Source organism: Lepidochelys olivacea (genome assembly GCF_965140295.1).
Source record: "Lepidochelys olivacea isolate rLepOli2 genome assembly, chromosome: 11".
In the NCBI taxonomy this organism is placed as follows: Eukaryota; Metazoa; Chordata; order Testudines; family Cheloniidae; genus Lepidochelys; species Lepidochelys olivacea.
Genome location: NC_140421.1, coordinates 71,252,787 through 71,280,240, shown reverse-complemented (window position 1 = coordinate 71,280,240; position 27,454 = coordinate 71,252,787). Strand labels below are relative to the sequence as shown.

The window sequence follows — 27,454 nt, the reverse complement described above, 5'->3', positions numbered from 1 at the left end:
TCCCTGTCTGTAGATGAAACTGATGGTCCAAGCCAAGAATAAATCCATCATGCCATAAAAGTAGTGGGTCTTTGTAGGATAAGCAAGTAAGCATTTTCTCTTCACTGTGAATCAATACTGAGTCTAAACAGAGGAAATAAGGTCAGCTTATTGAGAAGAACATGGTCACCTTTGTTCCATACTTGCTCTTCTAGTATTCCTCTCCTTTAAGCCCATTTTGGGCAGTATTCCCTGTTAGTGGGTTCTTCCCCACCCCTTTTCTTTGCTGCCATCTCTTATTTCTCCCCTCCTTTTTAGGAGTAAATCTGTTCGCTTATAATGCTAACACATTTTACTGTATGCAGTGGCAGCATTGCCAGTTGAGGATTGACTATCAAAAGCCATTTCATTTGTGATCTAGGTTTGTACTTGATTTGTTGTCACAAATGTAGGGCTTTAATCTCCATTCTAGCAGCGTAAACAGAAGTCCCGACTTGTGTAACAGTACACTGGACCCTCACTAGAACGCACATCTATATAGTGCGAATTCTCATATAATGCGGTCGTGGCCATGGATCCCAAATTTAATTACTTTAATTGCATTTCATTTTAATGCGGTCCCCACTATAACACAGTCCCTACGTTAACACGGTACCGCGCATGGATCCCAAATCTCATGTTCTAGTGAGGGTCTGGCGTATATTGTTTCTTGATCCTTAAATTGTAAGACTTGAACAAAGCAGTGGCACATGAGAAAGCAATTTGGCTCAAGCAGTGACTTGTCTGTGCAGTATCCTGATCTGATAGTGGCATCCAGTGTTTTATCTCCCGTGTTTGGAAGCTAATTCTATATTAATTACATGATGGAACCTTCACCTTGGCACAAGTATAAGAATGTTGATTAAGTTTGGTTTCAGAACCCTAAAATCTTTGAAATACCAGAATTTATATAGGATACCTTCTTAATGTACCCTAAAAGGAAGTGAGAGTCAATGATGGTAACAATGTATATTATATATTTTGCGCTTGGTATTAAGTTCAAGAAACTTTTCTATGATGAAGTATCTCTAGTTAAGTATCTTGTTCTTAAACACATGAAAACACAGATCATATACATAAATGTAAATTGTTGATAGGTTTAACAATGACAAATGTACCATCAGGCGTTCTACTGTAACATGCTCAATTGTACAAGTCACCGATAGACTGATCTTTTAAAACTTTTCTATAGCTGTTCCACTAACTCAGAACAAATGGAATATTGATGATAAATATCAAAAAGCAATTAAGGACAAAAATCCCTTTTATCAAGCAGTTTCTTGGTTTACATTATAATTACTGGAATAAGGTGGGCTGGAATATATAGAAAACTGCCATGTACCATTAAAAAACACTTTAAACCTGGGTGGTGATGGCCCCCAGTATGGTGTGTCTAGAGAAATATTTTTGTGTGGTGGTGTTAGAGAGGTTTCTCTTTTCCCCACCAATTCTCTCTAGTTAAAATATGTGCAACAAAAATGGAGGTGGAGTTATAAACTGATTATCTAATCTCATAATAACTCAGCTAGCCTCATGAAGCTGACCCAGTTGTCGAAACTAACCTTAGAAATTGGTCGATCAAATGCTACAAGCAGAGTACTTGTTTTCCAGTATAGAAGCTGGTGGTCTAGTGATCACAGCCAAGCAATTATGTCCCTCTTAGATAGCATGAGTACTAGTCATTAAATAATTATACCTTTGATTAGCTGCTTTAGCTGTTCGTTGCCTTTGAAATATGATAGCACAAATTAAAGCTTTTATTAAAAGACAATTTTTCTAGATGGCTGAAAAAGATTTGTGTGTGTGTATAAAAGATGTGTAATTTTCAGCTGCAGGAAATGAAAAAGCTGAGGAAAAAATAAAAATGTTTCCAATTAACATCTCTTTCTGTCTTTGTGAATCTTGAATGTTTATAGCACATTGCTAAAACACTGGATAATCCTTTACCTTCTGCAGAAGTTTTAGTGGGGAAAAAACCTTATTCAGATGGAAAGAAGAATTAATTATTGTTAATATAAAACACAATTCTTCATTAATATTAGTTTGAGATTAACTTTTGTGTAAATGAGTATATATAAAACTTTAAATTTGTGTTAAGTGGTGAAGATAAACTTTTCTTCTCCCAATTTTCATCTTTTCTTTCTTTGAAATATATGAAGATGAAAAAGCTGCAAACCAAATTTAATTAAAATACAATTAGTACCCTTAGATTGTTTCATGGTTGTAAAATGGAGCACTGATGGTCAGTTTCCATTTTGTTGTCAGATGTGAAATTTTAGTGTACAGTGTAAGTGATCTTCAAATCCAGAATTCAGTATTCCTACCAATTTCCCTTCTCAATCACCATCCTTCCAAAAATATTCAGGGCCCGATTATTTAAAAGTGGGACCACATTTTCAAAAGAGTTCAGCACCCTGCAAGCTTGGATTTCTGATTTAATGAAGTACCCAGTTGTCTTTCCTTTTGTTTTTATTTCAGCTCTTGCCTTGGTCTGGTGGTACATCTGTTAGAATCCACATTAACCCACTAAATGGAAATCTTCTGAAGCTTTCAAATCTCTTTTGAGTGTTTAAAGCAATTTTACTGTGGAAATCTAGTGTAGTATGAACTGCAATATGACCTACTCTGACAATTTGCTGGGAAATGCAGAAAAGTGACAATAATTCTTCGTCTCTGTTGTCAGATATTTGCGCTGTTTTGAATTTTTTTAATTAAGTTTAATTTTTTCATTAATTTTGAGTAGAATTTACAGGCATAATGTTACTCAGAGTCAGAAACTCAATTCAGCCGGGTTATTTCTGAATTTATGTCCTGTGTTGAATTTGCTTGGTCTTAGTTTTTTAATCCTTTCAAAGACCTTTTAATGGATGTTTCAACTTTACTACTTCCCTGTATGGCATCCTCTAGGAAAAGACCATTGTGTCAAGCCCCTTTGCAGTTGAAGTAGGGAGTTCACATAGTGTAAGAATCTTCTGGGTTGCATCTTATGAAATAATTCTACTCCTATTATGAAAGAACAGAACATTTACACAGTCTTGTTGACCCAATGAACGTTCAGATGGCCAACATAAAAGAGATCCCCAATCTGCAGCTTCTCAATGTAATGACAACTGATAAAAGATTATGGGATGTAGAGCACTAAAAAGTGTAAGAGGAGAACAAAACAGCAGAATCCTATCCCCACTGTGGTGTGTTAGCTTTATGCAGATTGTCCTGGAGCATGGGTCACCCTAAAATACCCCTCTGTCATGCAGGCCTGCCTTTCTGCAAATGTGGTATTTATACAAGTGTAGCATAGATATTTAAAATATACAAGTTGGGCTGGTATGTGTTATCTGGAAAGGTTATCTTACATTTTCTCTTGCTTTACCTTGTGTTTCATAAAAAATAAAACTTCTTTATATGAATGGACAGGGTTATTTATTTTGTGCTGGTGATGATGAGATTCTCAGATATGAGTGGCACACCAACTACATCCCCATCCCCCTTCCTCCGGTGTATGTGAAAAGATCCTATTATTTCTGATAATTGATGCTGAGGGCTGTGGCGTGCCTCATTTAATCAGCACTGTACAGCACACTCCAGGGATGTAATTCATGCACACTTTAACATCCAACATGGCTGACAAGGCTTGGGCACACAACCTAACGGCTACATCATTTTTTAATCAGCTATCTGAGGACTATTTATCTAATCAACAATGAGCTCTGTCAGATGGAGTCCAGAGGTGACATTAACAAGTCTGTAGTTTCTTGGTACAATGATGGAAGAAGATTTTAGAATCAAACTGTAGACATTAGAACACTCCTAAGAATGGAAGTGTATTTTTATTTCACTTACCAAAAAAAAAGCAATGAGTTGTAATGAGGTTTGTTTTAATAAGGTTTACAGGAGATTATATTCGTAGGTTCCATTAGGGGGTGTTCCAGGTACTAAATTAATTTATATACAAGCACCCAGGTGGTTACCGTGGTTTTGGAAATCACATAGTAGTAGTAATGGTGGTAAACATATTTGCTATAATATCTAGATAATAAAAAACCAGGGGAAAAATAGATTCATAAAAGTGAAATACTTGGGATCCCTGTTAAAGAAAACAAACGCACACAAAAATCCTGTCTGCCATGGGATAGTCACAGATGTAAAGCTGTTGTCTGAAAAAAATACAAAGATGTGCAGTAATTGGGAGTCATTAAGTTTAAATAATTCCCAATTACTCCATATCCTAGCAAAAGCAGCATTACTTTCTTATAGACACACTGTCCCTCTCTTTCTTTAATATGTAAGGGGTATGCATATATATTTTAAAATATAGAAATGCATGCTACATACAAAATACACCTGTGTTCAGTTTGCAAAACCAAGCACTTGAAAGTTAGTAAATTGCAGACTTAAGTTTGCCTTTGCCTCACAAATACTTATGCATTTATCTTTGTAACACTCCTGTGAAATAGCAGAGAATTATTATCCACATTTTACAGAGAGACCCCTTATGCAGAAGGAGACAGGCCAAAGCTTTATAGTCTTCACTAATTTTGGGGGGGCCCAATGATTACAACCAAACTTGAGAAACCCCCAGTACTCAGTATTTGTATAGCATTTCATGTTCAAAGTTCAAACTAATTATTGCTTACAAGTCCCCAGTGTGAGAGTTATCCCCATTTTACAGATGGGAAAACTGAGACAAAAACAAAAGTGATTTGCCTGAGGCCACACAGTGAATCAGTTGCAGAGTTAGGATTAGAACTCCGGCCTTCCTGATTCCCCACTCTTGTGCTCATTCTTCAGACTACACTGCCACACTGGTCGAAAGGCTGAGCATCCAAAGGTCCCATTCACTCTGGTTGCAGGTGAGTGCTCAGCACTTGTGTATGTCAGGCCCCACCTGCCTCAAGTTAGGTACTCGGAAAATGAGGAGCACGCAATTAGTGGAACACCTGGAATTTTGATTTAAGTGATTTGGCCAGAATGACATCAGAAATTTCTGACAGAAGTGGGACTGAGCTTTCCTGGCATTCACCTGCCTCAGTAGCGGTAGTGGTCTCTGCTGTGTATCTGAAGGTTATAGGTTCAAAGGCAGCCGATGATGCATCGGAGAGATGGATATGTGTAGGCTAGTGTGAAAACACTGGAATAATTGTTGAAATGATTTTATATTGCAAAACAGTATAATTAGAGGTGAATTTGGATGTTTTGTTAATATTTGTTTTATTGTATTATATGTATTTTAGTTAATGGGCCCAATCCATTTAAGAAAGGGTGGGACACATTTTTTGTTTGAAGAAGATTGAGAGCGGGATGCGGGAGATGTTGCTTGTGACCGCAGACTGTATAAGACCCTGCCTGTGTAAACTACAGAAAAGGTCAGAACTTGGTTTAATAAATTTATCTTCCAGAAAACAGACTTCACACTTGAAGGTGTAAGATTAGTACAGATTAGGAGACTTGGATGCCTGAGGACATTTGCTAATGATGAGCATCAGAGCCTTTTGCCTGTTTGGTTGCCAGTACGAATCCAACCCCACTCAGGATTAAAAGTGATTTCTGTCTAATGGATGTTTGGCAGCCCCTATATGAGAAGAGTTTGGGGGAATCTCAGCTCCATCTCCCTAAGCACGCATTCACTACCTTGCTTTGCACTAATTGGCAGACTCAACAGAGAAGCTAGGAACTTCCTGGGGCCTGGAACCTGAACTTATCCCAGTTACCCCTTAAGGAAGGTCCCCCACCCCACCATCCAATCAGGGTCAAGACACACTTGCAGGGCAGTGTGTGTGGAAAGCTTACCCAGCTGCTGTCCTGTAGATAAATGGAGGGCTCCTTTCTCCAAGGTTGCATGAGCACTAAATTTACACAACATTTCTGAAGCCAGAGTTTATGGTTACATACAAACTAGTTCAAATAATTTACATTTCCATAAAATGTTACCCATGGAGTGAACAAAACTTGGCAGGTATGTAGAGGACATCACATACCACATTGAAACAGTGGATTATATATGTAAGAATAGCCCTGTTCTTACAGAAAACAAATCCAGAGCACCTCACGTGGTATGGCTGAGATTTGGGTCTGCCACACTGGAGTTCTGGGTTCTGTTTCCAGCTTGCGTGACTTGTGAGGCATTGCTTACTAATAAAAGCAGTGAAAAAGATAGAATTATTAACACCAGCTGGTAAAAGTGGTGTGTCTAGAGAATATATGATCTCCTGGGTTCCAGTCCAGTGTCCTCTCCCCATAGTCCACATTTTGATGAGACAGAAAATGAGGAGGAGGATCCATTTCATAGAATATCAGAATTGGAAGGGACCTCAGGAGGTCATCTAGTCCAACCCCCTGTTCAAAGCAGGACCAATCCCCAATTTTTGCCCCAGATCCCTAAATGGCCCCCTCAAGGATTGAGCTCACAACCCTGGGTTTAGCAGGCCAATGCTCAAACCACTGAGCTATCCCTCCCCCCCAGAGATTCTACCCAGTGTGGACTGCTGAAGTGAGATGCTGGGGCAATGCTAAGAAAATCATGAGGGTTTCTGGCAGCAAGTCAATTTAAATGGAAACACCAAAAGAAAGGTGCCTCCCTGATGCCAAATTTCAAAATCCTCCTACAAGCCAGGCAAAGAGTGTTTAAAGCACTTAAAATACTTCTTCAAATTCTTTTAATAAGAAAAGTAACAAGCAGGGGTTGCTGCCACTCCCTCTATAATAACCATATCTTATTTATGAGGAAAGAGAATCATATGGTCCTGTCATTTGGGTACACAATTCCCTATCAGGAAATATAAAAGAAATTTAGCCACAATGAAAATTACTGCATATAAGAACCGTTATAATTAATGTTTTACATTGATCCTCCTTGGAGATTGGGAGGAACCAGAGAAGTTCCTAGTTTCACGTCTGATAAATTGGTGTATACTATTGCATAACTGTGCAGCCAGGAGTGTATGATTTCCAACTTGGGTAGACATAGCTGCACTCTTTCATCAAGCTTGCACACTAAAAATATAAGTGTAGCCACAGTGGCTTGGGCTAGCTACCCCATGTTCAATTTCGCCCAACCCCCTCCTACCCCCAGCCCCAGTATGTATTCAAGCGCCTAGTCCCTGCTGCTGCCCATGCAGGCACACTTATGCTGCTATTTTAGCACACTAGCTCAGTCAAAACTAGCTGGCTGCAATGTGGGCATAGCCACAGTGTGCTGAGGCACTGCTAAGCCTTTAATGTTGCAACAGACATTTGGGGGAAAGAGGGGAACAGGTCCTTCACTTGAGCATTAGACAAAAGATAGAATATTATGCAGTCCATAAAGAGGGAAGACCGATGAGTTTTCACGAAGTATATGGCTGTATCGCATGCTACAACAGGGCATATTAATGGTCATTATCTTTTTTCCTCAGAAACTTTGTTCTAACAGGACATAGGTCACAGCAGTTGCTGAATTTAACTAGGTAAATATTTAACAGTTTTTAAAATGCCTGAACACAATAAAGGAACCACTCTCTACCTCTTTTTGACATGAAAACATCTATATACAAGCTACACTTTATGAAAACTCATCAGTCTTCCCTCCTTATGGATCAGTCATTCTGCTGGATTTGATGGTCTTAAACAGTATATTTGACCTACATAGTCAAGGAAGTTTGTGCCATGCAGAAGCAATAAATCAAATCACAGAATGAAATGATTTAAGCAAAAGTGGCTGGCTTGAAAGATTTCAAGAAGTCTTTTTGACCCCTTCATCTTAGAACACATGCTTCAGAGCCATGGATTCAAAGTCTTTTATGGCTTATCATTATATAATCTCTTGCTATGATAATTATAACAGGAATTTCTGGGCTATATTTTGTGCTGAAGTAAAATATTATAACAATTTATGCTATTGTTTCACAGTGTAGCACCATAATGCAGCTCTGTAGTTAATAACATAGCTCTGTATTGCCAGGCTACATATAATGACTTATTGTACCAGTCCGGATTGGGAGTCAGAAAGCACAAATTAATTTTCCTGACTGACGGGATAGAAATTTAATCTCAGCAGTCTAAATTCTAGATGTTAATTCGTTCGGATGAGATCAAAATTATACTTGTAATCTAGCTGCGCTCTCAGGTTGGAATTTTTTGGTTTGTTTTTGATAGACAATGCGAAAATGCAAAATCAATGCAAGTTCAAAGACAATAAAAGGGTTCGTTAAAACCATTTAAAATAATACATTGATACTGCAGGTTATGGTATTTCAACATTGTAGACAGAAAGCTAGATATGTCAGGGAAAACTAAAGAGCTAAAACTTGCATTTCTTGCAAAATTAGTAGGCTAAAAAAAGAAACTAGTATTTTTTTAATGGAGGAGAGGCCTAGGGGAAAAGACTTTAGCAAATCCAACTATTTGAAGATTCTTTCTAAATAGGAAGCTGAGCTACCATTAAAAACAAAAGAAAATAAATATTTATTTTAGATTCTTTATATAGAAAACTTGTTATGAGATTTAATAAGCAATGCACATCAGAGGTTGGAGATATAATCATCTTCTGTTGAACTGGCTTTTGAATTAGAAAGAGAGTCCAGACTAGATAGACAGAATGTCCTGCGGTATGAGTCAGTGACATATCAGGCACATAACTACCTGCAGTGCTTTGTAAGGCCTTGTTTGTAAGTTACAAACATTTGTAGTCCATGCGTAATCATGAAGGCAGTCAGGGTAAGCTGTCTAAGATGGGCCTTGGTGTTCTCACATACATCAGTCAGAATCCTGGAGGCTGCATTTGGCATTGTCCAAAGCCTGCTGATGGTAACAGTATTGTATTATCTGAGGCAGTGAAGCACCACAAAAAGTAGACTGAAGTCCAGTCAATGCTGCAAGACACACAAGGATGTATCAGGACCTCAGCTTCAGCTAGAAAATGTCCATTTGTTTAAAGGAAGAAAAAGGCATGACATTTAACACATTTAAAATTGATTATTTCATCAATAGGTTAATAGAAAACCAGGCTGCAAGTTCACTCCTGCTTATACATCCATTCTCTAATGTGCGATTAGAGTATGAAAAATGAAAAACATAAAGCAGACTGGGAAAGGGGCTTTATGTACTGGAGACAGCCTCCCCTTTCAGAGGGGTGCTAAGTCTAGACTTCGCTATTTATATGCAAATTTTTTTCAGAAAAAGTAAGTTTTCAGCGGGGAGATTGACCCTCTTTAGTTGTTACTTCCTGCTCTGACTTGCTAAATGTCTCTTAAAACTAAAGGTTCATAATATTAAAGGGCACAGTAGACAGACACTTTTAGACTTGACCAACTTAAATGTATAGATAAATCTGACTGAATCAGTTGGTCTCCTGGATAATATTGTAGATTTTCATTTCAGTAATATATATTTTTAAAGTTAAGGGGATCGGTGACAGCAGTCAAGTGTCCAGATTTCCATTTTTTCCCTTATCAGTGCATAATATTAAACACTGAATGCCACTGCATTAAAAGAATGGATAGGTTGTTAACATTCTAGGGTGTTTGGGTACTGCTCTTCAATTACAGCTGAATTGCCATTTTATAATAGTGTTTCTGGTTGCATGCAGATGGTAGTTATCATTCTCAATGCTGTACATGAGGAATTGTTCCAAATAGGCAACTTTCTAATACAAGTGGTAGGACAGGGTTTCTCCTTACAGCACGAAACTGAATTCACCATATGATCACATCACCTACTGTATGAATCATGTTATGTGCTCAATCTTCTGATTGAGCTACTTGTCCATTATGGGAAAACAAGTATTTTTCCATTCTTAGCCATTCAACTGAAGATACAGCTTTTTGTTAAACATTTGAATGAGTTAACAGTAATGTTACTTTTCCATATAAACAGTCTTTTGGTTGAAGCACTTCTTGGCATTCTAAAATACACATCTAGAAAAGAAAACAAGAAAAAGACTTTTTCAGAGTTTGCATATATTATTTGTTGTGTGCATATCATCTCAAAGATTGAAGGGGCATACTAGGCAGGAGTGGGAGAAACAATATATACACCTAATTATGACAGATTTGTTACCAACAGGTCCCCTGTTGACTGAGATGGTAGACTAACCAGTTCACTGCAATGCACCATCACAATTAACCTTGCAGTATTTGACAGCCTTAGACCAAGATTTGCATGAGGGAAGACACTAGGTGGAATATAAGGCCTGCTGAAATGTCTGTCTGTTGGCACTTCTCTTATTCTCTCTTCTGTCTGGCTTGAAGATAGGTATGAGCTCTAATACTGCTGACAGCTGATGGAGGTTTGCCTTTATCACTGTTGTTAGTATTGTGAAGTCTGTTCTCCAAGCTGCATGTATACAGTTACCTGACAATCACAATGCCTGCTAAGTGGTGCAGCCATGAATTGCTGCTTTACCACCTCATCCTGAGAAGTGGCCCCAGTAGGTTACATTTGAGACCTATTTTGGGTTAGCGATGGGAAAGCTTGCTCTGCTACTGTCCATACATACTAGTTTGGTGGATAAATAACGGGTCGATTATCCAGTTGGTTAATGTTGGTTGTTGTTAAATGCCAACAGTGTGTGTCTGTGCCTGGTGTTGTTTTGAAAAGAAAGATACAGGCCATGCCCCATGAAATTGACTCTAAAAATATTGTTAGTCTAGTTTCAGAGTAGCGGCCATGTTAGTCTGTATCCGCAAAAAGAAAAGGAGGACTTGTGGCACCTTAGAGACTAACAAATTTATTTGAGCATAAGCTTTCATGAGTCCTCCTTTTCTTTTTGTTAGTCTAGTGTATTTCTCATGCTTTCAATTAGCTTTTGGGGAGAAATATATAGATTCTGCTAAAAGACAGTGAGAGAATTAATTTCCCATAATGAGCAGAGGATTTAAGTGCTTTTTGTACAGTTCTGCCTATTAATGTCAAAAATGGGAGCTTGAAACAGAGAGATTTAAAAGTTTGATGTGATTCTAATACAGCAATGATGGCATTATGGTTTACCGTCCAAACAAGAATTTATACTTTGCCAGTAACCTGCCTCTGAAAAAACAAGATGTGCATAGTAACAGTTTCTACTTGATATTTATAATAATAATAATAAAGTAGAACAGCTAAGCATTACACTAGAAATAATGCTTATGGTGGTTTAGATTATTTGAACCTATTACCTATTACATCATCACCTGGAATTAAAGGTTTTACTGTTATAGGCATCTAGTGATTAGTGTACCGTCTTAGCAAAAGGGGAAATCCTTTGGTTGGCAATTCTTGCTATAAATTAAACAGCATTATACCTCAGTAGTTGTCTTGTCTCTAATAGTGCATCATGTATACAAGAAGCACTGAGTGCATTTTCTATTCCATTGTTCATTGCTATTTTGGATCCCATTACTACTGACAAGTCTTGTCATGTTGTAAAGTCTTGAAAGTATCTTTTTCAGTGGAAAAAAAAGGAGCAAGGCCTTCCATGTTGGTGGTGGTTCTGAGAAGCTGTGTTTGTGTTTGTCTATGTTGCTGCTTCACATATAACAGGCTTGTGCTGGTATTTTACTTCACATGCTACTTTGACATTTCTTTTCTCCCCTTTTTCATATTTTTCTTTTCTTTATATTTTATTATTTTCTCTCTTTTTTTTTCTTTCTCTTCCCCTTCTGCTCTCTGGATGCAGCCAAACGCAAAGCATGGAAACTAAACCGTGTTGGTAGCCTGCGAAATATATACAGCAGCAGCAGCACCAACACTGAAGGTAACAAATTAAAACAACACGTTTTAGATGAACACCTTTCCCTCTCTCCCCTTTATACCTGCCTCTCCAGACTTGCTCCCCTTTCCTCTCACTTTCCAAATGCAGGAATGGAAATCAAATTTGCCCAAAGCATGCGTGCTTTCATCTTTTGTTTGCAGAGTCATTCCCATGGTCTTTTCATCTTTTTGTTTGTGCGTTTTATTTTGCCATTCATGTTCCTTTCAGCTTACTTAAATTCTGACCTTTCCCTCTAGTCGTGGAGTGGTGATGTTTAAATTACTTCGGGAACCCATTTTCTTTTATTTATTTATTTTTCCCCTTTATACATGTGGGTACTCAATGTAATATTTCCCAAGTTATTACAGTTTTTAAAAGTGTTAGTATCAGGTGTAATGATCTGTAGCCAAATACAATAGTGTGCCGTGACATTTAAGTAACAGTCTTAATTTGTTTTGTGAAAGCGTTCTCCATAATGCTCTTTGCAGCTCTAATCCAAAGGCGAGACAGAGCCAGGTCATTTGCATGTGCTACTCTTGCTTGTAAATTCTGTATATTGTTGTATTTCTAAAGGTCGCCTGGTGCCAAAGTTCACAAATTGACTTACATTGCTTTTTTCACTGAAGACAGCCGTCATGCCTTTTGTATAATAGCAGATTGAATTTTTCCCCACCTTCATTTGAACAACACAATTATAAACTGTCTTCTTTTTTTTTATTATTACAAATGTCAGAGGTCAGAATTACTTGGAAACCAGGCAAGGAGAAAAACCCTCGGCCACCATCTCAGACAGCGAGTAAGAGGGAATGGTATATGAAATATGGAATGCAAAATAGGTCACATCTCGGTAATCTTGATATTATAGGGGGGAAATCTTTTTTTCACTTAAGTGCAAACCAAATGGGTCAAGTAATCACAAGCGCATGCCCTAACGCTAATTGACTTATTTTGGAATGATTATAACTGTAATATTTTTCTTAATGTCACTGTTTTCTGGGCTGTTGATTTTAGCTATTGCCAAGTAGTGGCATTAAATCTCTTGTAAATTTTAAATTGCATGCTATTTCTGTAAACAAGTCCCTCTGTTCACATCCTGATCATTAACCTTTGGTGATTTATATCACCATCCTTTTTTTTGCACAATTACTACCGTATTCCTGTCTGATGCCTTGCTCTCACCGACAGATACAATGTGTCTGGGAAACAAAAGTGTGTTTTTTACTGCAGCTTGTTAAGGAAACACATTATATTATAATCTTGTTTTATTTCTCATTGGAAACTTAAAATTCTCACCTTTTAAGTAACAACAACAAAGCTATATCCATTGTGATGCTTTTGTGTTACCTTTTAAAGCATTTAAGCACAGAGTGTGAAATGAATTGGAGAGAAATAAATACTAGTTGCTGAACATGAATAAATAAGCTTTTTGCTATTTAAAAGGAAACTTCCGAGATACTTTTTTGTAATTTGCAAAATGTGGGGGGGGGGTTCCTCACTGGTAATCTCTTTTAAACTTGTTATTTTCCCGGATCAAACATGCAGGCATGTTTGCTATTGTAGGGTGACTCTTGACAAACATGGGATTTACTGTTCTCTTTTTGCTAAACTTTTAACAATAAAATAAATAGAAATAATTGCATATATTTTACAGAAAGGGAGTTCATATTTGGGGGCCTGTTCAATCTTAGGTGCCATTTAACATACTGATACGCATAAATTAATATGAAAGGTATGCTAGGGGTGTGTTCATCTGTGAGAGAACATAACTTTAAAAGTTGAACTCCTAAGACTTGCAACTAGCAGCACCAATGAGATTTTCTCTATCTTAACTAATTAGGCAAGGGGCGGGGGGTGCTCTTTCTTGGAAGTACTCACCACATGGGAAAGAGAGTCCAGGAAATTTGTGAGTAATAATCGTGCATCTTTGAGCTATTAAACAAAGTCTGTGGATAATGGCTAGCATTGCAAAACTGGGGAATGCTCAGTAAATCAGGAGTGTACACAGTAGGAGTCTGTCACCTTGCCTCAGTGGGCCACAGCTGAAAATATCAGATTCAGGACAAACCGCTGAGAAATGGGGCAGACTTCCCTCCCCCCAACTGGTGGTTATTCCTTCATAAGATATACTAAGCCAATAACGAAAGTAAACTTCTGTCTCACCACACTGGTTAACATGAAGTCAGAAATGCAGCCTCCTTGGGTATCCCAGCCCTTGTTTCACCATCCAGACACTATACTGAATGATGAGTGGTTATTTAAAACCAATTTCATCAAACAAAGGGTTCTTCTAATCCCAAGAGATCAGCCACATAGCCAGGTCAATATATAACTCAGATCTTACCCAATAATCATGCTGTTGCCAATCCTTTAGTATCTAATATCTAAAGGTTATTTATAAGAGGAAAGAAAGAGGAGAGAGTTATAATGGTCAAGGAAAACAAATACATACACTCATTGCAAAATTCTTGTATCAGGTTTGAAGCAGTGATGTTATAAACTGCTGGCTTGTTAAGTCTCTGGTAATTTCCAGAAGATTGAAAGGTTATCTTTGTCACCTTTGTCCGGCTTGTCCTTATCCGTCCTGCCACGAATGCAAGTCAACACCACACCATTCTGTTTTGTTGCGAGCATGTTCCTTCCATTTCTGGCCAAAGAGCTTAGTCATGGTTTTGGCCCCGTGTGTTTTCGGTCTGCCCAGCAGTCACTTGTGGTCTCTGGGGATCCAGTCACTGATGATTGAAAGGTACTCAGTCCATTAGTAGAATGCTCCTGTTAATGTAATTCCATAGTCCAGAGATGAGAGCAGGAAAGAGGTAAAATGCAGATGCTTACAGGGTTTGTTATGCCTTCTCCCATGTGGAGGGACTGCTCTCAGTCTTAGTTTGTGGAAAATAACAGGCACAAGGAGTCGTCCACGGTCACATGAGCTGGTCACATGAGCTAGTCACATACTCTTGCATGCTTCAGTGAGTCATGGAAACGGTCATTACTAGTATTCTGGCTAAAACTTCCCCAGGAAGGACCATCAGGCACTAGGTGCGTTCCTCAGTCGCTTAAGTGTCCTTTAATGGGCCATCAGTTTGAATAGTCCATTCACAATGTGCTGGCCAAACTGGATGTAACTTACCTTGTGGGTGTTATCCCAGGAGCAAACACACGTGAAATACTAATACATAGTTAATATTCATAACTTTAGATACAAAGACAATACATACGTACAAATAGATAATCATATTTGATAGATTATAACTTTTCCATTGATACCTTACATGACATATTTCATATAAATTTGTTGTAATTACATAACATTGGTAGCAACGGTGATATACATCATCATATTTTAATCATACAACATCACAGAGCCCCATATTAACATAACTATGCTTTCAAAAAGGGAAATGGTAATAGGAAATGGCAATCCAAAATAGCAGATATGCTTTAGAATATGCCTGTTCAGTTGCGTTTAAACCTTTTTCATCTGGACACCCAAACCTTGGTTGCTACAACTTCCATACTCTGTGTTCTCCATACTATGGATCCCACCACTTTCCAAGCTTGCCCCAGGCTCACTCAAATGGTATGTATGTCTACACTGCAATCAGAGATTTGACTGCAGCACATGTAGACAGACTTGAGCTAGCTTTGATCTAGCTAACTCAAATAACAATAGCAGTGAAGTCACAGCAACATGGGCTGTATAAGCCTGCCCAGATCCTTAAGTATGTAGTGAAGCGGCTAGTCCATTTTGCTATGCATGCCACTGTGCCCAAAAATTACAAGTATTCTGTTGGAACTCTTGCATCCACAAACTGACTAGACTCATCATTTCTTAACTGTGATCTTGTCAATATCCTAGCCCATGACAGCATGGATTTAGATTAGTGGTTTTCAACTTTTTTTTTCATTTGCAGACCCCCTAAAAAATTTCAAGTGTAGATGTGGACCCCGTTGGAAATTTTAGACGTAGTCTGCGGCCCCCAAGCATCTGCGGACCACAATTGAAAACTATTAGACTGTTAATTTTTTGACATGCAGAGAAGTCCCATAGAGAGAGAGAGCTAGCTGAAGCTGGAACGAAACCAGGTCTCACTCCCTAGGGTGTTACCATTAGGTCACTAATACATAATAGGTAATATATGCTAAAAGTGACCAGTGGAATCCCAGCAGTTCAACATCCTTACACCCCAGGGCCCAAATTCCATCCTCGTTTAGACTTGACCAACTATGCTGATTTCGCTGGGAGTTCTGTGGATGTAATTGAGGGCAAAATTTGGACAATAGTACCTGTCCAAGTAATAAAAGGGACTAAATTTGTCTAACTTCTACAATCAGAAAAGAACAAAGCTGTTTAGACCAATAAGGTTGTCTGTGTTCAAGGAATTGCCCCCTTGCTCTTACCTGCAATTTAGTGAGACTCCCATTATATATTCATTCACTGATTTAGTTCTACGTTTGCAAGGCCATTATTAGGGTTTGCTGCAAACATTAGGTTTAAGATTTTATTCTACCATAGAGAAGTGACAAGTTGAATTCTTATTGCAGGCAAAGCAATGGTCACTCTGAGTGAAAGATCCAAAATGTTTAGAGGGGAAGGTATATAATATAAACTTGGTATGTTTATAAAAGACACCTGACCCCTCTCACCTTTGTGATTTCAATTATCGTAGTTATGCTGTTTAAATACAAATGTGATTTTTCAGAGATCAGCACATTTGGAGCATTGTACACTGGTGTAACTTTCTAAAATTAAAGAAACTGATGCTGTGTTTGCTCAGTATGCTATATTTAAACATCTATAATTATATCAAAACCACATTTCTTCTAGTCTTCATTCAGGACTGCATGCATGACAAGTTTTGAGTGTTAAACCCAAGTTGTATTTTAGTTACCAAGTATAAAAAAAATCTGAAAACGTCTAATCGTATGAAAAAATGTGTCCATTAACTCCAAAATGCCTGAACAGATTTTTATGAAACAGTCTTTTTAAAAAAGTAATACAGAAGAGACATTTCAGCTGTAACAATGGCTTTGCTGCCTTGACACTATCGTTGTCACATTTAAATGTACTTAAACTCCTAACATTTGAATTATATGTCCACTTTGAAATGTAAACTATAGAACTGCAAACTGAAATGTGAAATTGTTTTTAAAAATATTAGAAAAATTATCCATCTAGCATTGACATATATCCTGCATAAACTGACTGAAAATGATTTTATGTATTTCCTCAAACCCAAGTGCCCTACAAAAACAACGAATGCCTACAATAAAATAATCCACTCCCCTGAGCTAATAACAAGCTTTTTGTCTCCAGTTTGTCATGTAAGGGTGGTGATATAATTCATCCAGTAGATCACAATCTTTTTTCAAGAGCTGTGGGCCAGAATACCTGTGGGTGACTAATGGCAGAGTCACATTGACCTGATAGGGTTGAATTTCAAAACTAATTAGATTTAGACCACTGGATTTGGAGAGGGGAGAGAAGTATTAGCATAGTCATGCCCAGTGGGACATGGCACAAATTTATTTCCTTAATTGGGGCTGCTAATAAACATACTTATAATCTTCCAAGATATGAAGATAAATTACACTGAGTGACAAATGGTAATGATAGCAAAAATTATCAAGTACCTAAATAAATTAAAACAAATACATTTGGTTTTGTACTTCTTTCACAACTATATGGATAGGGTGTAAATATCTATTGCCTATTTTAGGGCATGAATATAGTTTTTTGCTGCAACCCTAAGTCTTTTCAAATGACTGATTCAAAAGAGTGGGTGGGTAGGAATTTTATGTGGGGGAGGGCTTGGCTGGGGAAGTTTAAATCAGTCTTTGATACCACATTGTTATGAAAACTAAGCTTGCAATATGTCATTTCAGGCACGTGTAATAGAATGGGTTTCAAGCTTCAGTCCCAACTGTTGAAGATGTTTTTGGATCATTAAAAATATACCAATATCTTTAGTCCGACCCATCACTTGTTGCTATATTTAAAGGAAAAGTACATGGTCCCTGTTGCAAAGTTAGTTGACTCATCCAATCTAAATGTGCAGTGTATTTATTAATTAACAAGTAAGCAGCCAGCCTGATGTACCTGTGATAATGGCTACATTATAGTAAGATTAGCATCCCAAAAATACGAAACCTGGTACCATGAAAAGAAGATTAATCTTATGATTAAGTCACTGGACTGGGACTTGAGAAGTCTGGTTTCACTTCCTGCCTCTTCCAGACCAAATATCCCTTACTCCCACTGTACCTTAGTTACGAATCTGCAAAATCTTCCTTTCTTTCTCTCTCACTCTCTTTCTCCCCCTGTTGTCTCTGTAGATTTTAAGTATTTCAGGGCAGGCACTGTTTCTATGTCTTTGCATGATGCCTAATTCAATGGAACCCTGATCTGAGGTGAGGCCTCTAGGACCTACCATGATACAAACCACCACCACCAGTGGATGCATAGCTCAGTATATGTTTGAGGTGACTCACGTCATTTAGATTAGACAATGCTGGATATGGCACCTACGATCACAAATTGATCTAGACATGATTTTAGAATTACTCTTTCAGATAAAAAGCCAATTGACATTTGAAAAGTTTTCTGGGAAGAGGTATAGCCTTTATGAAAAGAAAGTGATTTGAGTGAATCTTATTCCTTGGCCATGTCCAATATAATTCATCAAATTATGCCTCTCCACTTGCTATCTGAATGTTAGAACAGGAAGACACTTAATGACATTCACTGTGGACCCACTGCCTTTGTCTGTTTTCCATTGGGATGCTTCCTCACTTAGCATTTATGGGCTTACACAGAAGGGATACCAGAGATATCTCTTGACAGAGAATAAAGTTTATCCAAAAAGAAAAGCGTTGAGGGATCCATCCACTGAGGTAGCCTGAAATAATCGTTTGTAAGTGTTATTTCATTGAATCCATAAGAAGTATTATCCATTTATATATGGTGTATCAATGTTTGTTTTCACTTGTATTGTACTTGGTATATAAGGAATATTTCTTTCTTTCCTAGGGTGGGTAGGTTGTTGATGCAATAACTTTCCTGTTGCCCCAACGAAAGTAACTGATAACCACATATAACTGAAGATGTTAGGCAAAATTAAAGGTGGTGGTGTAGGAAAATAGTAAAAGCTAGATCTGGAATATAAGAAGTGATATTCTAACATGAAAGGGGCAGCTGTTACACTGAAACTTAAGAGAACTCTACAGTTTTTCTAATATGCATTGTCTTGGATATCCAGTTCTCATTGGTTCTTTGAAAAAGCATCACAGTGATGTATTACTCTTTAATTATAATGCAGTGGAATCCATACATATGTGTCTCCCTCCAGCTCTTTCCAACTCCTTGTTTTCCCATCCAAAAAGATATTCCCGTTAGACATCTCCTGTTGATAACAACTTCCAAATGTAAAACAATTGCAGCTGTTTTTTAGCACTTTAACCCTTTGTCTGCTAGGCTTCCAGGAAATAATTGATGACTGATTGGCCCATTAACCTTTTAAAAAAAAATGTTTGACAGCCTGGACTTGTGTAATGAGGAGGGATTCCTTGTGAAATCAGTTTGATGGCTGAGTTGCTTTCCCCTGAGGATGCAAAATTAGCCCTGTGGGACCTCGTCTGCATAGAAACTGGACACAATTAGTGTAATATCCGGTGTTATTAATGTAGTTTGGAGTAATTGGGCAGGTTGATTTCGACAGGTTGATGGTGCTAAAATACTATTATAGTGGACCTTTCTATGAATAACTGTTACACACGGAAACCTGTTTGATAAAGTGTTGTGATTAGACTCGGAGGGGTTTAAACAGCTCAGCGTATAACACTGCTGGGTAAAACCCAACAATTTCATCTTATTTTGTTACATGGATTTTTCTCTCTGTGTATGTAGCATTTAAAAATTCTAAACATACATGACCTAGCGGTGCATGCATTTGTGTAATCACAGTAACATATAATACGCTGTATATTTGTTATTTTAAGATCACAGGTTTGAAACAGTAGTCTACCATATTTAGAATAGTTTAAACAGAAAAACTTATAAGAACAGAGATCTTCAGCTGGTGCAGTTACTTCTGATCTCCTGTTTTTAGCCTCCTCCCCCCTTTTCCGGGGAGGGGAACAAATTCGAAAGTGGAGGGCATGTGAAAAAGAATACTAACTTCCATTTCCTTCATGGGCTGCCTCTCTCAGCCAGTTGTGGTGAACATTTTGGCAAGTTTTCAGACCAAAATAGAATTGTAGCTCAATCCAAAAAATTACATCGCCCCTTTTACTAAGATGGGAGTACATGTAATAACCCTCTGGTTATATGTGTTATCTGTGCCCTCTGTGCCTGAGCCACAAAGGGTATGAGTATGTTAGAGCCCATAATACGGAGTTTAGCTGGAGACTTCTGCGTTTAGCTTTGAGGTTCCCAGCTCATACCCCAGTGTGTCAGCCAAGATGGCAGCTGTCACAATGTCATCTGGTCACAGCAAAGAGGGTCAGGAGATGAAACAAGAAATTTGTGTATCAAAAACTATTCTTTGGGAAAAGATAGTTTGTATGTAAAAATGGAACGTTCCAAAAGGTGCTTCTGTATGACACCATGTAATGTTCTTACTAGACTGTTTTGTACATAATGTATTTGGTAGACATTTCTGTAAACAAGGAAAAATGTATAAATTGACTGAAATATTCCTGAGAAGCAAAACTGGCAGTTGAGACACATATTGATGGAAAATCACATTGGCCAAATGAGATTCTAACTTCTGGTTGTCTCGAAAGGGATACTGTGTGTTCAACACCAAAGTCAGTTCTGCCTGCAATACCTTGGCTGTCAAGAATGCCTGCCTAGAGTATAACAGGAATTCTTGTAAAGTCTTTAATGCAAAGCCAACATTGAATACTAATGTGTGAGAACTACATTCTGCCTGTAATCTACTCTCATTTTAAATTCCTTGCCATTGACTATGGATGTTCAGAGCTTACTATGATACTTGGACTGGGGAAGGAGGAAGAATAATTAGTAATGAAGAGAGCAGTTGGCTCTGTCAGAAAACCAGATAAAGTGCCTAAACATGATCAAGTGTTGATGCCAAATTTTACTGGATATAAAACTGGCTGAATTGCTGAATTTATTCCTAATCCCAAATCCCTTGTTCCCACTTACGAAGTTAGCTTCTCTAGCCATAGTATGATATAGGATATAAGCAATGAAAGGTAAGAGAATTTAATCAAACATTTTTTTAATTTTCATCTGAGTCACCAAGCAATTAGCAGAGACTTCCCAAATCCATACCAACTTAAAATATAGTTGAATTACAAATAGGATCATTCTCCACACAGTTCTCATAACTTGTATATGTGTTCAAAAATCAATCCTTTCTTAAGTATGAGGGGGTTTCCCCTCTTTATCATTATGCTCCTCGTATTTTATTTTTCTATGAAGATCTCTTGGATCTTCACAGGACCTTCTGTATGCTTAGCAAAGGAGTTGCCTCAGTGCCAATGCACTCAGTGCATTTTTTCATTTTGAAAGGGGCAATACTGAAAATTTTGCCATATGCTGTTGCTTCTCACTTCTCTGACAACACATATTGTAGCTGAGCAGATATATTTCTCTTGTACAAATATATGGGAGCCTATTTATAGGATATACACCAGGAGGTTTTTCTTAAGTGGCAGAGGTGGTGCCACTGGGCCTATAGAAATTCTTCAATACTTGCATGTTTGAAGGAAAGTCCTATTAATCCCTTAGAGACCATTAAAAAGAGTAGTAATGATAAACTCTCAAAGTTGGACTCCTTAATACAGGAAGCTGCTAAAACAGGGGCTGGATCCTTCCCTTTCTCTTTTTAAACTAGCCTTCCACATTTTTTGTTCTGGCTCTCTTCCCCCTCAACAGCACTTGTAAGATAACTTATTTTGTTAATGTAACTTTAGTTTTGATAGAGATTATACATCGTAGATGTGAACAACGATCTAATAATTCAAGAAAGCAGTTTGGATGACATAATCACAAGATTTGGATGTCACTAAGATCTGTGAGAAGTAAATCCATGGTTTAACTATAGTATTTTATGTAACATGAATCTGGCTATGTATTTTGGCATTACACATCTTGTTTTGGCATAGGAGTAGTTATATCGATGTCCAACTAGGAGGTTGCCGAGTTGAATCTTCTTACAGAAAGTTTAAATAAATAAACCCTGATGAGAGCTACTGTTAAATGTGGCTGGATTTCAGATCCTTTACATGCTTTCATTCATGCATAACTTTACTCACTTGAGTAAGCCTGCTGAAGTCAATAAGACTACTCCGCATTAGTGAATATTTGTAGGATCAGGGCTCAAATTAAGGAGAAAAACTGTTGCTCTTGGCCCTTACAGTTCTCTGGGTCAATTCTTGAGCTCATTTTCAGTTCTTACTCATTCCTTGGGCAAATTCCCACTGAAGTTATATGGCACCACATGTGTAGATTATGAAGTCTTCCTTCCAGTATTTATGTAAATTAATTGTTATTTGTGATGATGGTAGAGCCTAGACCCATCTGAAATTGGAGCCCCATTGTGTTGAGCACACAGAGATGGAAGACACAGGAGGTGTCTTCACTGCTAAAAAAGGGCTTTTTTTTACCACCGAATAATTAATGCGCTTTAGCTATTCTGCTGTCAAATCCTAGAGGAGACACAGCATCTGTAGTTTTTACTGTGAGGTCAACCATAGTCAGGAGAGAATGCTGACCTCACCTAGCTACCTCGTGGTAAAAACTACAGGCATCTTGTCTCCACTAGGGTTTTACAGCAGGATAGCTAATACATGCTAGTTATCTTGTTGTAAAAATGTCACCTGTTTGGTAGTGAAGACATAGCCACAGAGTAAGAGACAATCCCTGCCCCAAATTGCTTACAATCAAAATAAGCAAGACAAAAAAAGGTGAGAGGCAAGGGATATAACGAGCAAGCAGTGTGCATAATGTTGTGGTTTCCTAGCGCCATGTTAGTTCCATGATTTTTTTATTTTGGATTTTTGTTTGTTAACTTTTTAGAGGTGGGAAGATTCTGCTAGAAGAGTTAATAAAAGAACAGATGGAGTGTGGAAGATAAGTGGTGGCAGGAGAAGTCAGAGGAAGGGAAGGTGCATGGAGGAGGGGTTGGAATAAGCAGCCAGTCACCAAAGGGGAAAGAATGTTCAGAGTAAAAGCAGCAGAAAGCTCTCTCAGGACTATATCAGTGTCTGCTCATGCTGGCTGCGTCTGCTCAAGAGCAGATTCTGCCTTAGAATATTTTATTTTCTTGGAGCCCAGTGACAAGAGGGGGCATGGTGTCACATGATTCCTGCGGTTCCTTGGTGGTGGTCTCCAGCTACACTGTTTTTGGGGGGAGTAGGGGAAAACAGATAGTGTATTATTATGTAATGTATGTTGTAGTGTAAAGTAGTGATCCCTTGTGATTTTCCTGTTGGTTAAACAGTATATCATTGTTTTGCGTGGATAGGAGGGACTGTATCTCTCTCTCTTTTTTTTAATCATGTTTTTAAAAGTTGTAATTCACAATATTTTGATGCCAAACCAATGAATCACAAAGTTGGGACTCCTTGTAATTCACTGATGTGGCGTCCTGATCAATAATTGCAACATATAATTCAAACTGTGGGCCAGCCCCAGGGGAGTACTTCTAAAAGCCGCAGCTGGTTACAAAAATGAGCCTGCCAAACAGCCATGGCTTTCATAAGCCTTTGCTGGGTTTTTTTACCCTTCTATGTTTTGATTTAAAAGGCCAACTTGAGGTGTCCTGATTCACCACAATATAATGTTTGCATTCTCTTCCCCTTGCAATCACAGGCCTTATCTCAAAGCTGACTTGCGCCTGAGGGAACCTTTTGTCCAGCCTTTGATAGATCTCTTCTTTGAGCCAGGCTGGGCCTGACCTGTCCTGGACACGTCATTTAAGTAAAAGTGAACCCTGGGCATCTTAAATTTGGGGCCAAATTATCTACTGATTTTTAATTGGCAAAGCTGTAATGAAGTTAGTGGCGCTCCACCAATTTACATGAGTGGACACTCGGCCTGTGGACTGGAGTTTGAGTTTATTGGGGGAAAAGTGTTGCCCCAGAGATTGAAGGAATGATTTCCAGTCAGCAGTAGAGCTATATTTAAATGGACTAATTTTTAGACTTGTCATTTATCTGTACATGTTTATGAATGACAAAATAATGCAAAAGTTTCTTGGCTGTAAATGTGTAAGTCGTTGGCAGACAAGTGAACATAAAATCCCTCTCTAAAGCAAACCCATTATACTTTTTGTTCACTGGTACATTATACTCTCTTATTCTAGTTGTTCCATGATTCCTTGAGCTTTTTTCAGCTTCCTTGAACTTTTTTTATTTGTCTTTGGGTGTCCCAAGTGTGTTTGGAATCTGTGTGTCCAACCCTGCAATATCGCTGATACTTTCTTACACTGTGTTTGTTCCCCTGGCCCTGAAGTATTTTTCTTATGTTCCTGTTATCCTTGGATATTCCATTGACCCTTTCTGTTGGCTCCTCAAATCATTTTCACGGCTCCTTTAGTCTCCCTGAGCTGCTGAGAAGAAAGTATTGGACTAATATTAATCCTGTAATTAATATTGGACTAATATTAATCCTGTATTGCAATTTTTTTGAGCTGTGGGGAAAAGATATTATTCAAGACAGTTATCAGCTGTGTGCATGTGCACTTAAAATGTATGATGTATATTGTATATGATACATACATGTAACATATACACAAGAGAAAAATTTACTCCAGAGGATTTGTATTATACATTTTTTATTTGGTAGAACATTCATCATAAGTTATTTTTCTAAGTGCTTCAGCAGATTTTACATTAGACTGATTTTACTTCAAATATTGGTTCTTAGATAGCTCTGAAGGTTAACAGAATATAGGCTGGGGGTTTTTACTAAAATTTGCAGGTCTCCCTAAAATAGTTGGTACTTCATCCTCATAAAATAAAGTTATGAAGCCAGGAAACAACCAATAAAAAACTACAAAATCTTTGAGGCATTTGCTGGCAAAGCGTGATGCTTCACGAGAGGAGAGATGTGTTTGGATTAGAATCAGATGTCCAAACTTGCCTTTGAGTGTAACACCATAGAGGTTCTGTCCAAGTAAAAGACAGTTTTTAGAATTGATTGCTGGTTTCATAAAATGTAAACTGTTCATCCCACTGCTGTTTTTCAGAACAAGAAGAAAACTTTGAGTTTATTATCGTTTCCCTCACCGGCCAGACGTGGCACTTTGAAGCAACTACATATGAAGAAAGAGATGCGTGGGTACAAGCCATAGAGAGTCAGATCCTGGCCAGTTTACAGTCATGTGAGAGCAGTAAGAATAAGGTAAGGTGCACAACATCACACTGAAAGTGAGCAAGGGCCATTGATCATTAGAGATAATTGAGGATCTAGGGTATTGTGAAAAGTAAACATATTCCGCAAGGTTCATGTACTTGTTGGACACAGCTAAGGAAAAGTAAACCATGCAAACTTGTATGCCTCCGAAATAATTCAATATGAAACATTTTATCCCGTTACACATTCTGATTTTATATTTAAATAATTAAAATTATTTAATTTTTTTTGCCTTTCCATCTCTCATCGTTTTAGATGTAGAATACTCTTTTAGTTGGATCACTTGCTTTAACAATACAAACTGTATTTTGGTGGGGAAGTCTATGGGAAAGCCTCTAAGGGCTGAGAAAAGAACAGCTTATTTACAAGCTAAGTCTCTACTGGATGCTACTGGGCTTCTCCATGGCAATGTTCCATCAAATGCTCTGGATTACTTAATAGTAATGTGCACTGCTATTCCTGTGAGTAGGAGCAGACTTGTGTATAAGGTGGTACACATTTCAAAAGTAACGATCAATTGTTTTTCTGAAGCTACTGTGTAGTTTTTCTTTCCTTTAATTAAATGTAATTTATTCTTTGTGGTTTTGCTAATAGGCCAGTCTCAGGGGAAACCAATCAGGAAGCAAAAGCATGGTCCTTTTCGTGGTGTCCTGGGGATAGGCTTCCCCCATCACATTCATATTTGGCACAAGCAATTTCTTCTGCTTTCTCTGCAAAACAATTTATTGTAAACTCTGATACCTCCCCCCAACCCAAACAGTTTCTTTCTGTAGAGGGCTGACAGTTTGCTATTCTTGAACCTCTTGATTTTTCAAACGTTTAATAACTAGAAAACAAGAGGTGAGCGAGGAGATTCTTTTCATAGACCTGTAGATCCTTTTGCTATCTATGTAAAGAAACTTCTGCAATGATTTATATTCTGTTTTGTTGTTAAGAACGGGACCTATATTTTGACATGACTGCTTTTTTTATTACCTGTATAATCAGGGTAAACCAGACCACAGTAATTATCATTGTAATGTAATTTACTTCCCATTTTTTAAAAAATTGACTTTTTATATCTGAGGTGGAGAAAAATCACTGCCTATTTATTTCTCTGTGGCCTGTCTTCATTGAGATCAGTACATTATAACAAGATGACAATGGAAATTAGGCTGCAAACATTAATACAAAATGTTAATGTAATAGGAAGTAAAGAATGCTGGTTTGAATATTTAACACACAGTAACTGAAGAGAGAATTACATTTTGGTTATATAAAGGCAAGAGTCTTTTTTAAAAAAAACACTTAAAAGTTATATTTGTATGGAGGTTTTCTTGCAAGGTTTTCTGGGAGAAGTTTTTATCATTCACCTCTGGAACTAGGGCTCAAGAAGCACTTGGAAGGCAAAAGTGAGATGAATTAGATTATCTCAGAACTCAGTGTCCTGTTGACAGAGCAGACGTATATATCTGAAACTATCTTATATATGATTTGATCGAGCTCTCATTTAATTCAGTGGCAATAATTTGATGCAGTTAACACTTTTTGCCTAGGAGAGATTGCAAGATTTAGCTGGTTTTGAGGCCGAGCTACCTCTACATGGGCAATTGTCTCTCCAGGTCAAAGTAGAGGTTATGGGCAGGCCACAGTGGAAAGAAACACCCATTGTAGCCATCTGATAAAATCTGATCTTTTGATGATAAAAGGCTTTCAGTTCAGCTTCCTTTGCAGACCATCTCTTAGTCTTCAAGTACACAAGCATACATACCAGCAAAAAAAAGGAGGGGGGGTATAAATAATGTTATATAATTTATCTCCAAAAAGTACTTTACATGTGATCATGAATGCTATGCTTCATTTTTCAGCTCAGCTTTCCTCTACACAATCCCATTATTGGTCATAGTCCAGTCCAATATCTCATAAATGCACAGACTTCCTGTGTTCTATGCAGGGAGCTTCAATAAAAGTTTGAGCTGTCAGAAATATGGATGAAAATGGGTAGCTGTGCTCGTCAGGCACTGAGCTGCAGTACTTAAAGATGCCAAAGGATCAACTCTTTGAGAAGCAAACTAAAGATGTCAAATTCCCTGATCATGTTCATTCAACCCTGATCTGAACTTTTTTTTTATTTTTTATTTTTTATTTTTTTGCTTTTCACATTGCTGACAATTGTGTTGTCTAAACCTTTTCATTGGGTTCTTATTTCTTGTGTGTGTGTTTCTTTAAATATACACAGTCCCGACTGACAAGTCAGAATGAGGCCATGGCCCTTCAGTCAATAAGAAACATCAGAGGCAATTCTCACTGTGTGGACTGTGAGGCACAAGGTAAGTATAGCCATTGCTACAGAAGGACTGTTATCCTTG

The 27,454-nt window shown here is 37.9% G+C and overlaps 1 protein-coding gene across 4 annotated transcripts in view; it reads left to right on the top strand.

Moving 5' to 3' along the window:
- AGAP1 (ArfGAP with GTPase domain, ankyrin repeat and PH domain 1) overlaps positions 1-27,454 on the top strand; it is a 680,164-nt gene that overhangs the window by 581,269 nt on the left and 71,441 nt on the right. For 2 of the 4 annotated variants that reach the window (XM_084644148.1, XM_084644150.1), the window contains exons 14-16: positions 11,648-11,725; positions 24,940-25,094; positions 27,325-27,415. In XM_084644148.1, coding sequence (XP_084500274.1) covers positions 11,648-11,725; positions 24,940-25,094; positions 27,325-27,415 — 324 coding nt within the window. The remainder of the gene's footprint in view (positions 1-11,647; positions 11,726-24,939; positions 25,095-27,324; positions 27,416-27,454) is intronic. The other 2 variants (XM_084644149.1, XM_084644151.1) reach the window with 1 other exon arrangement.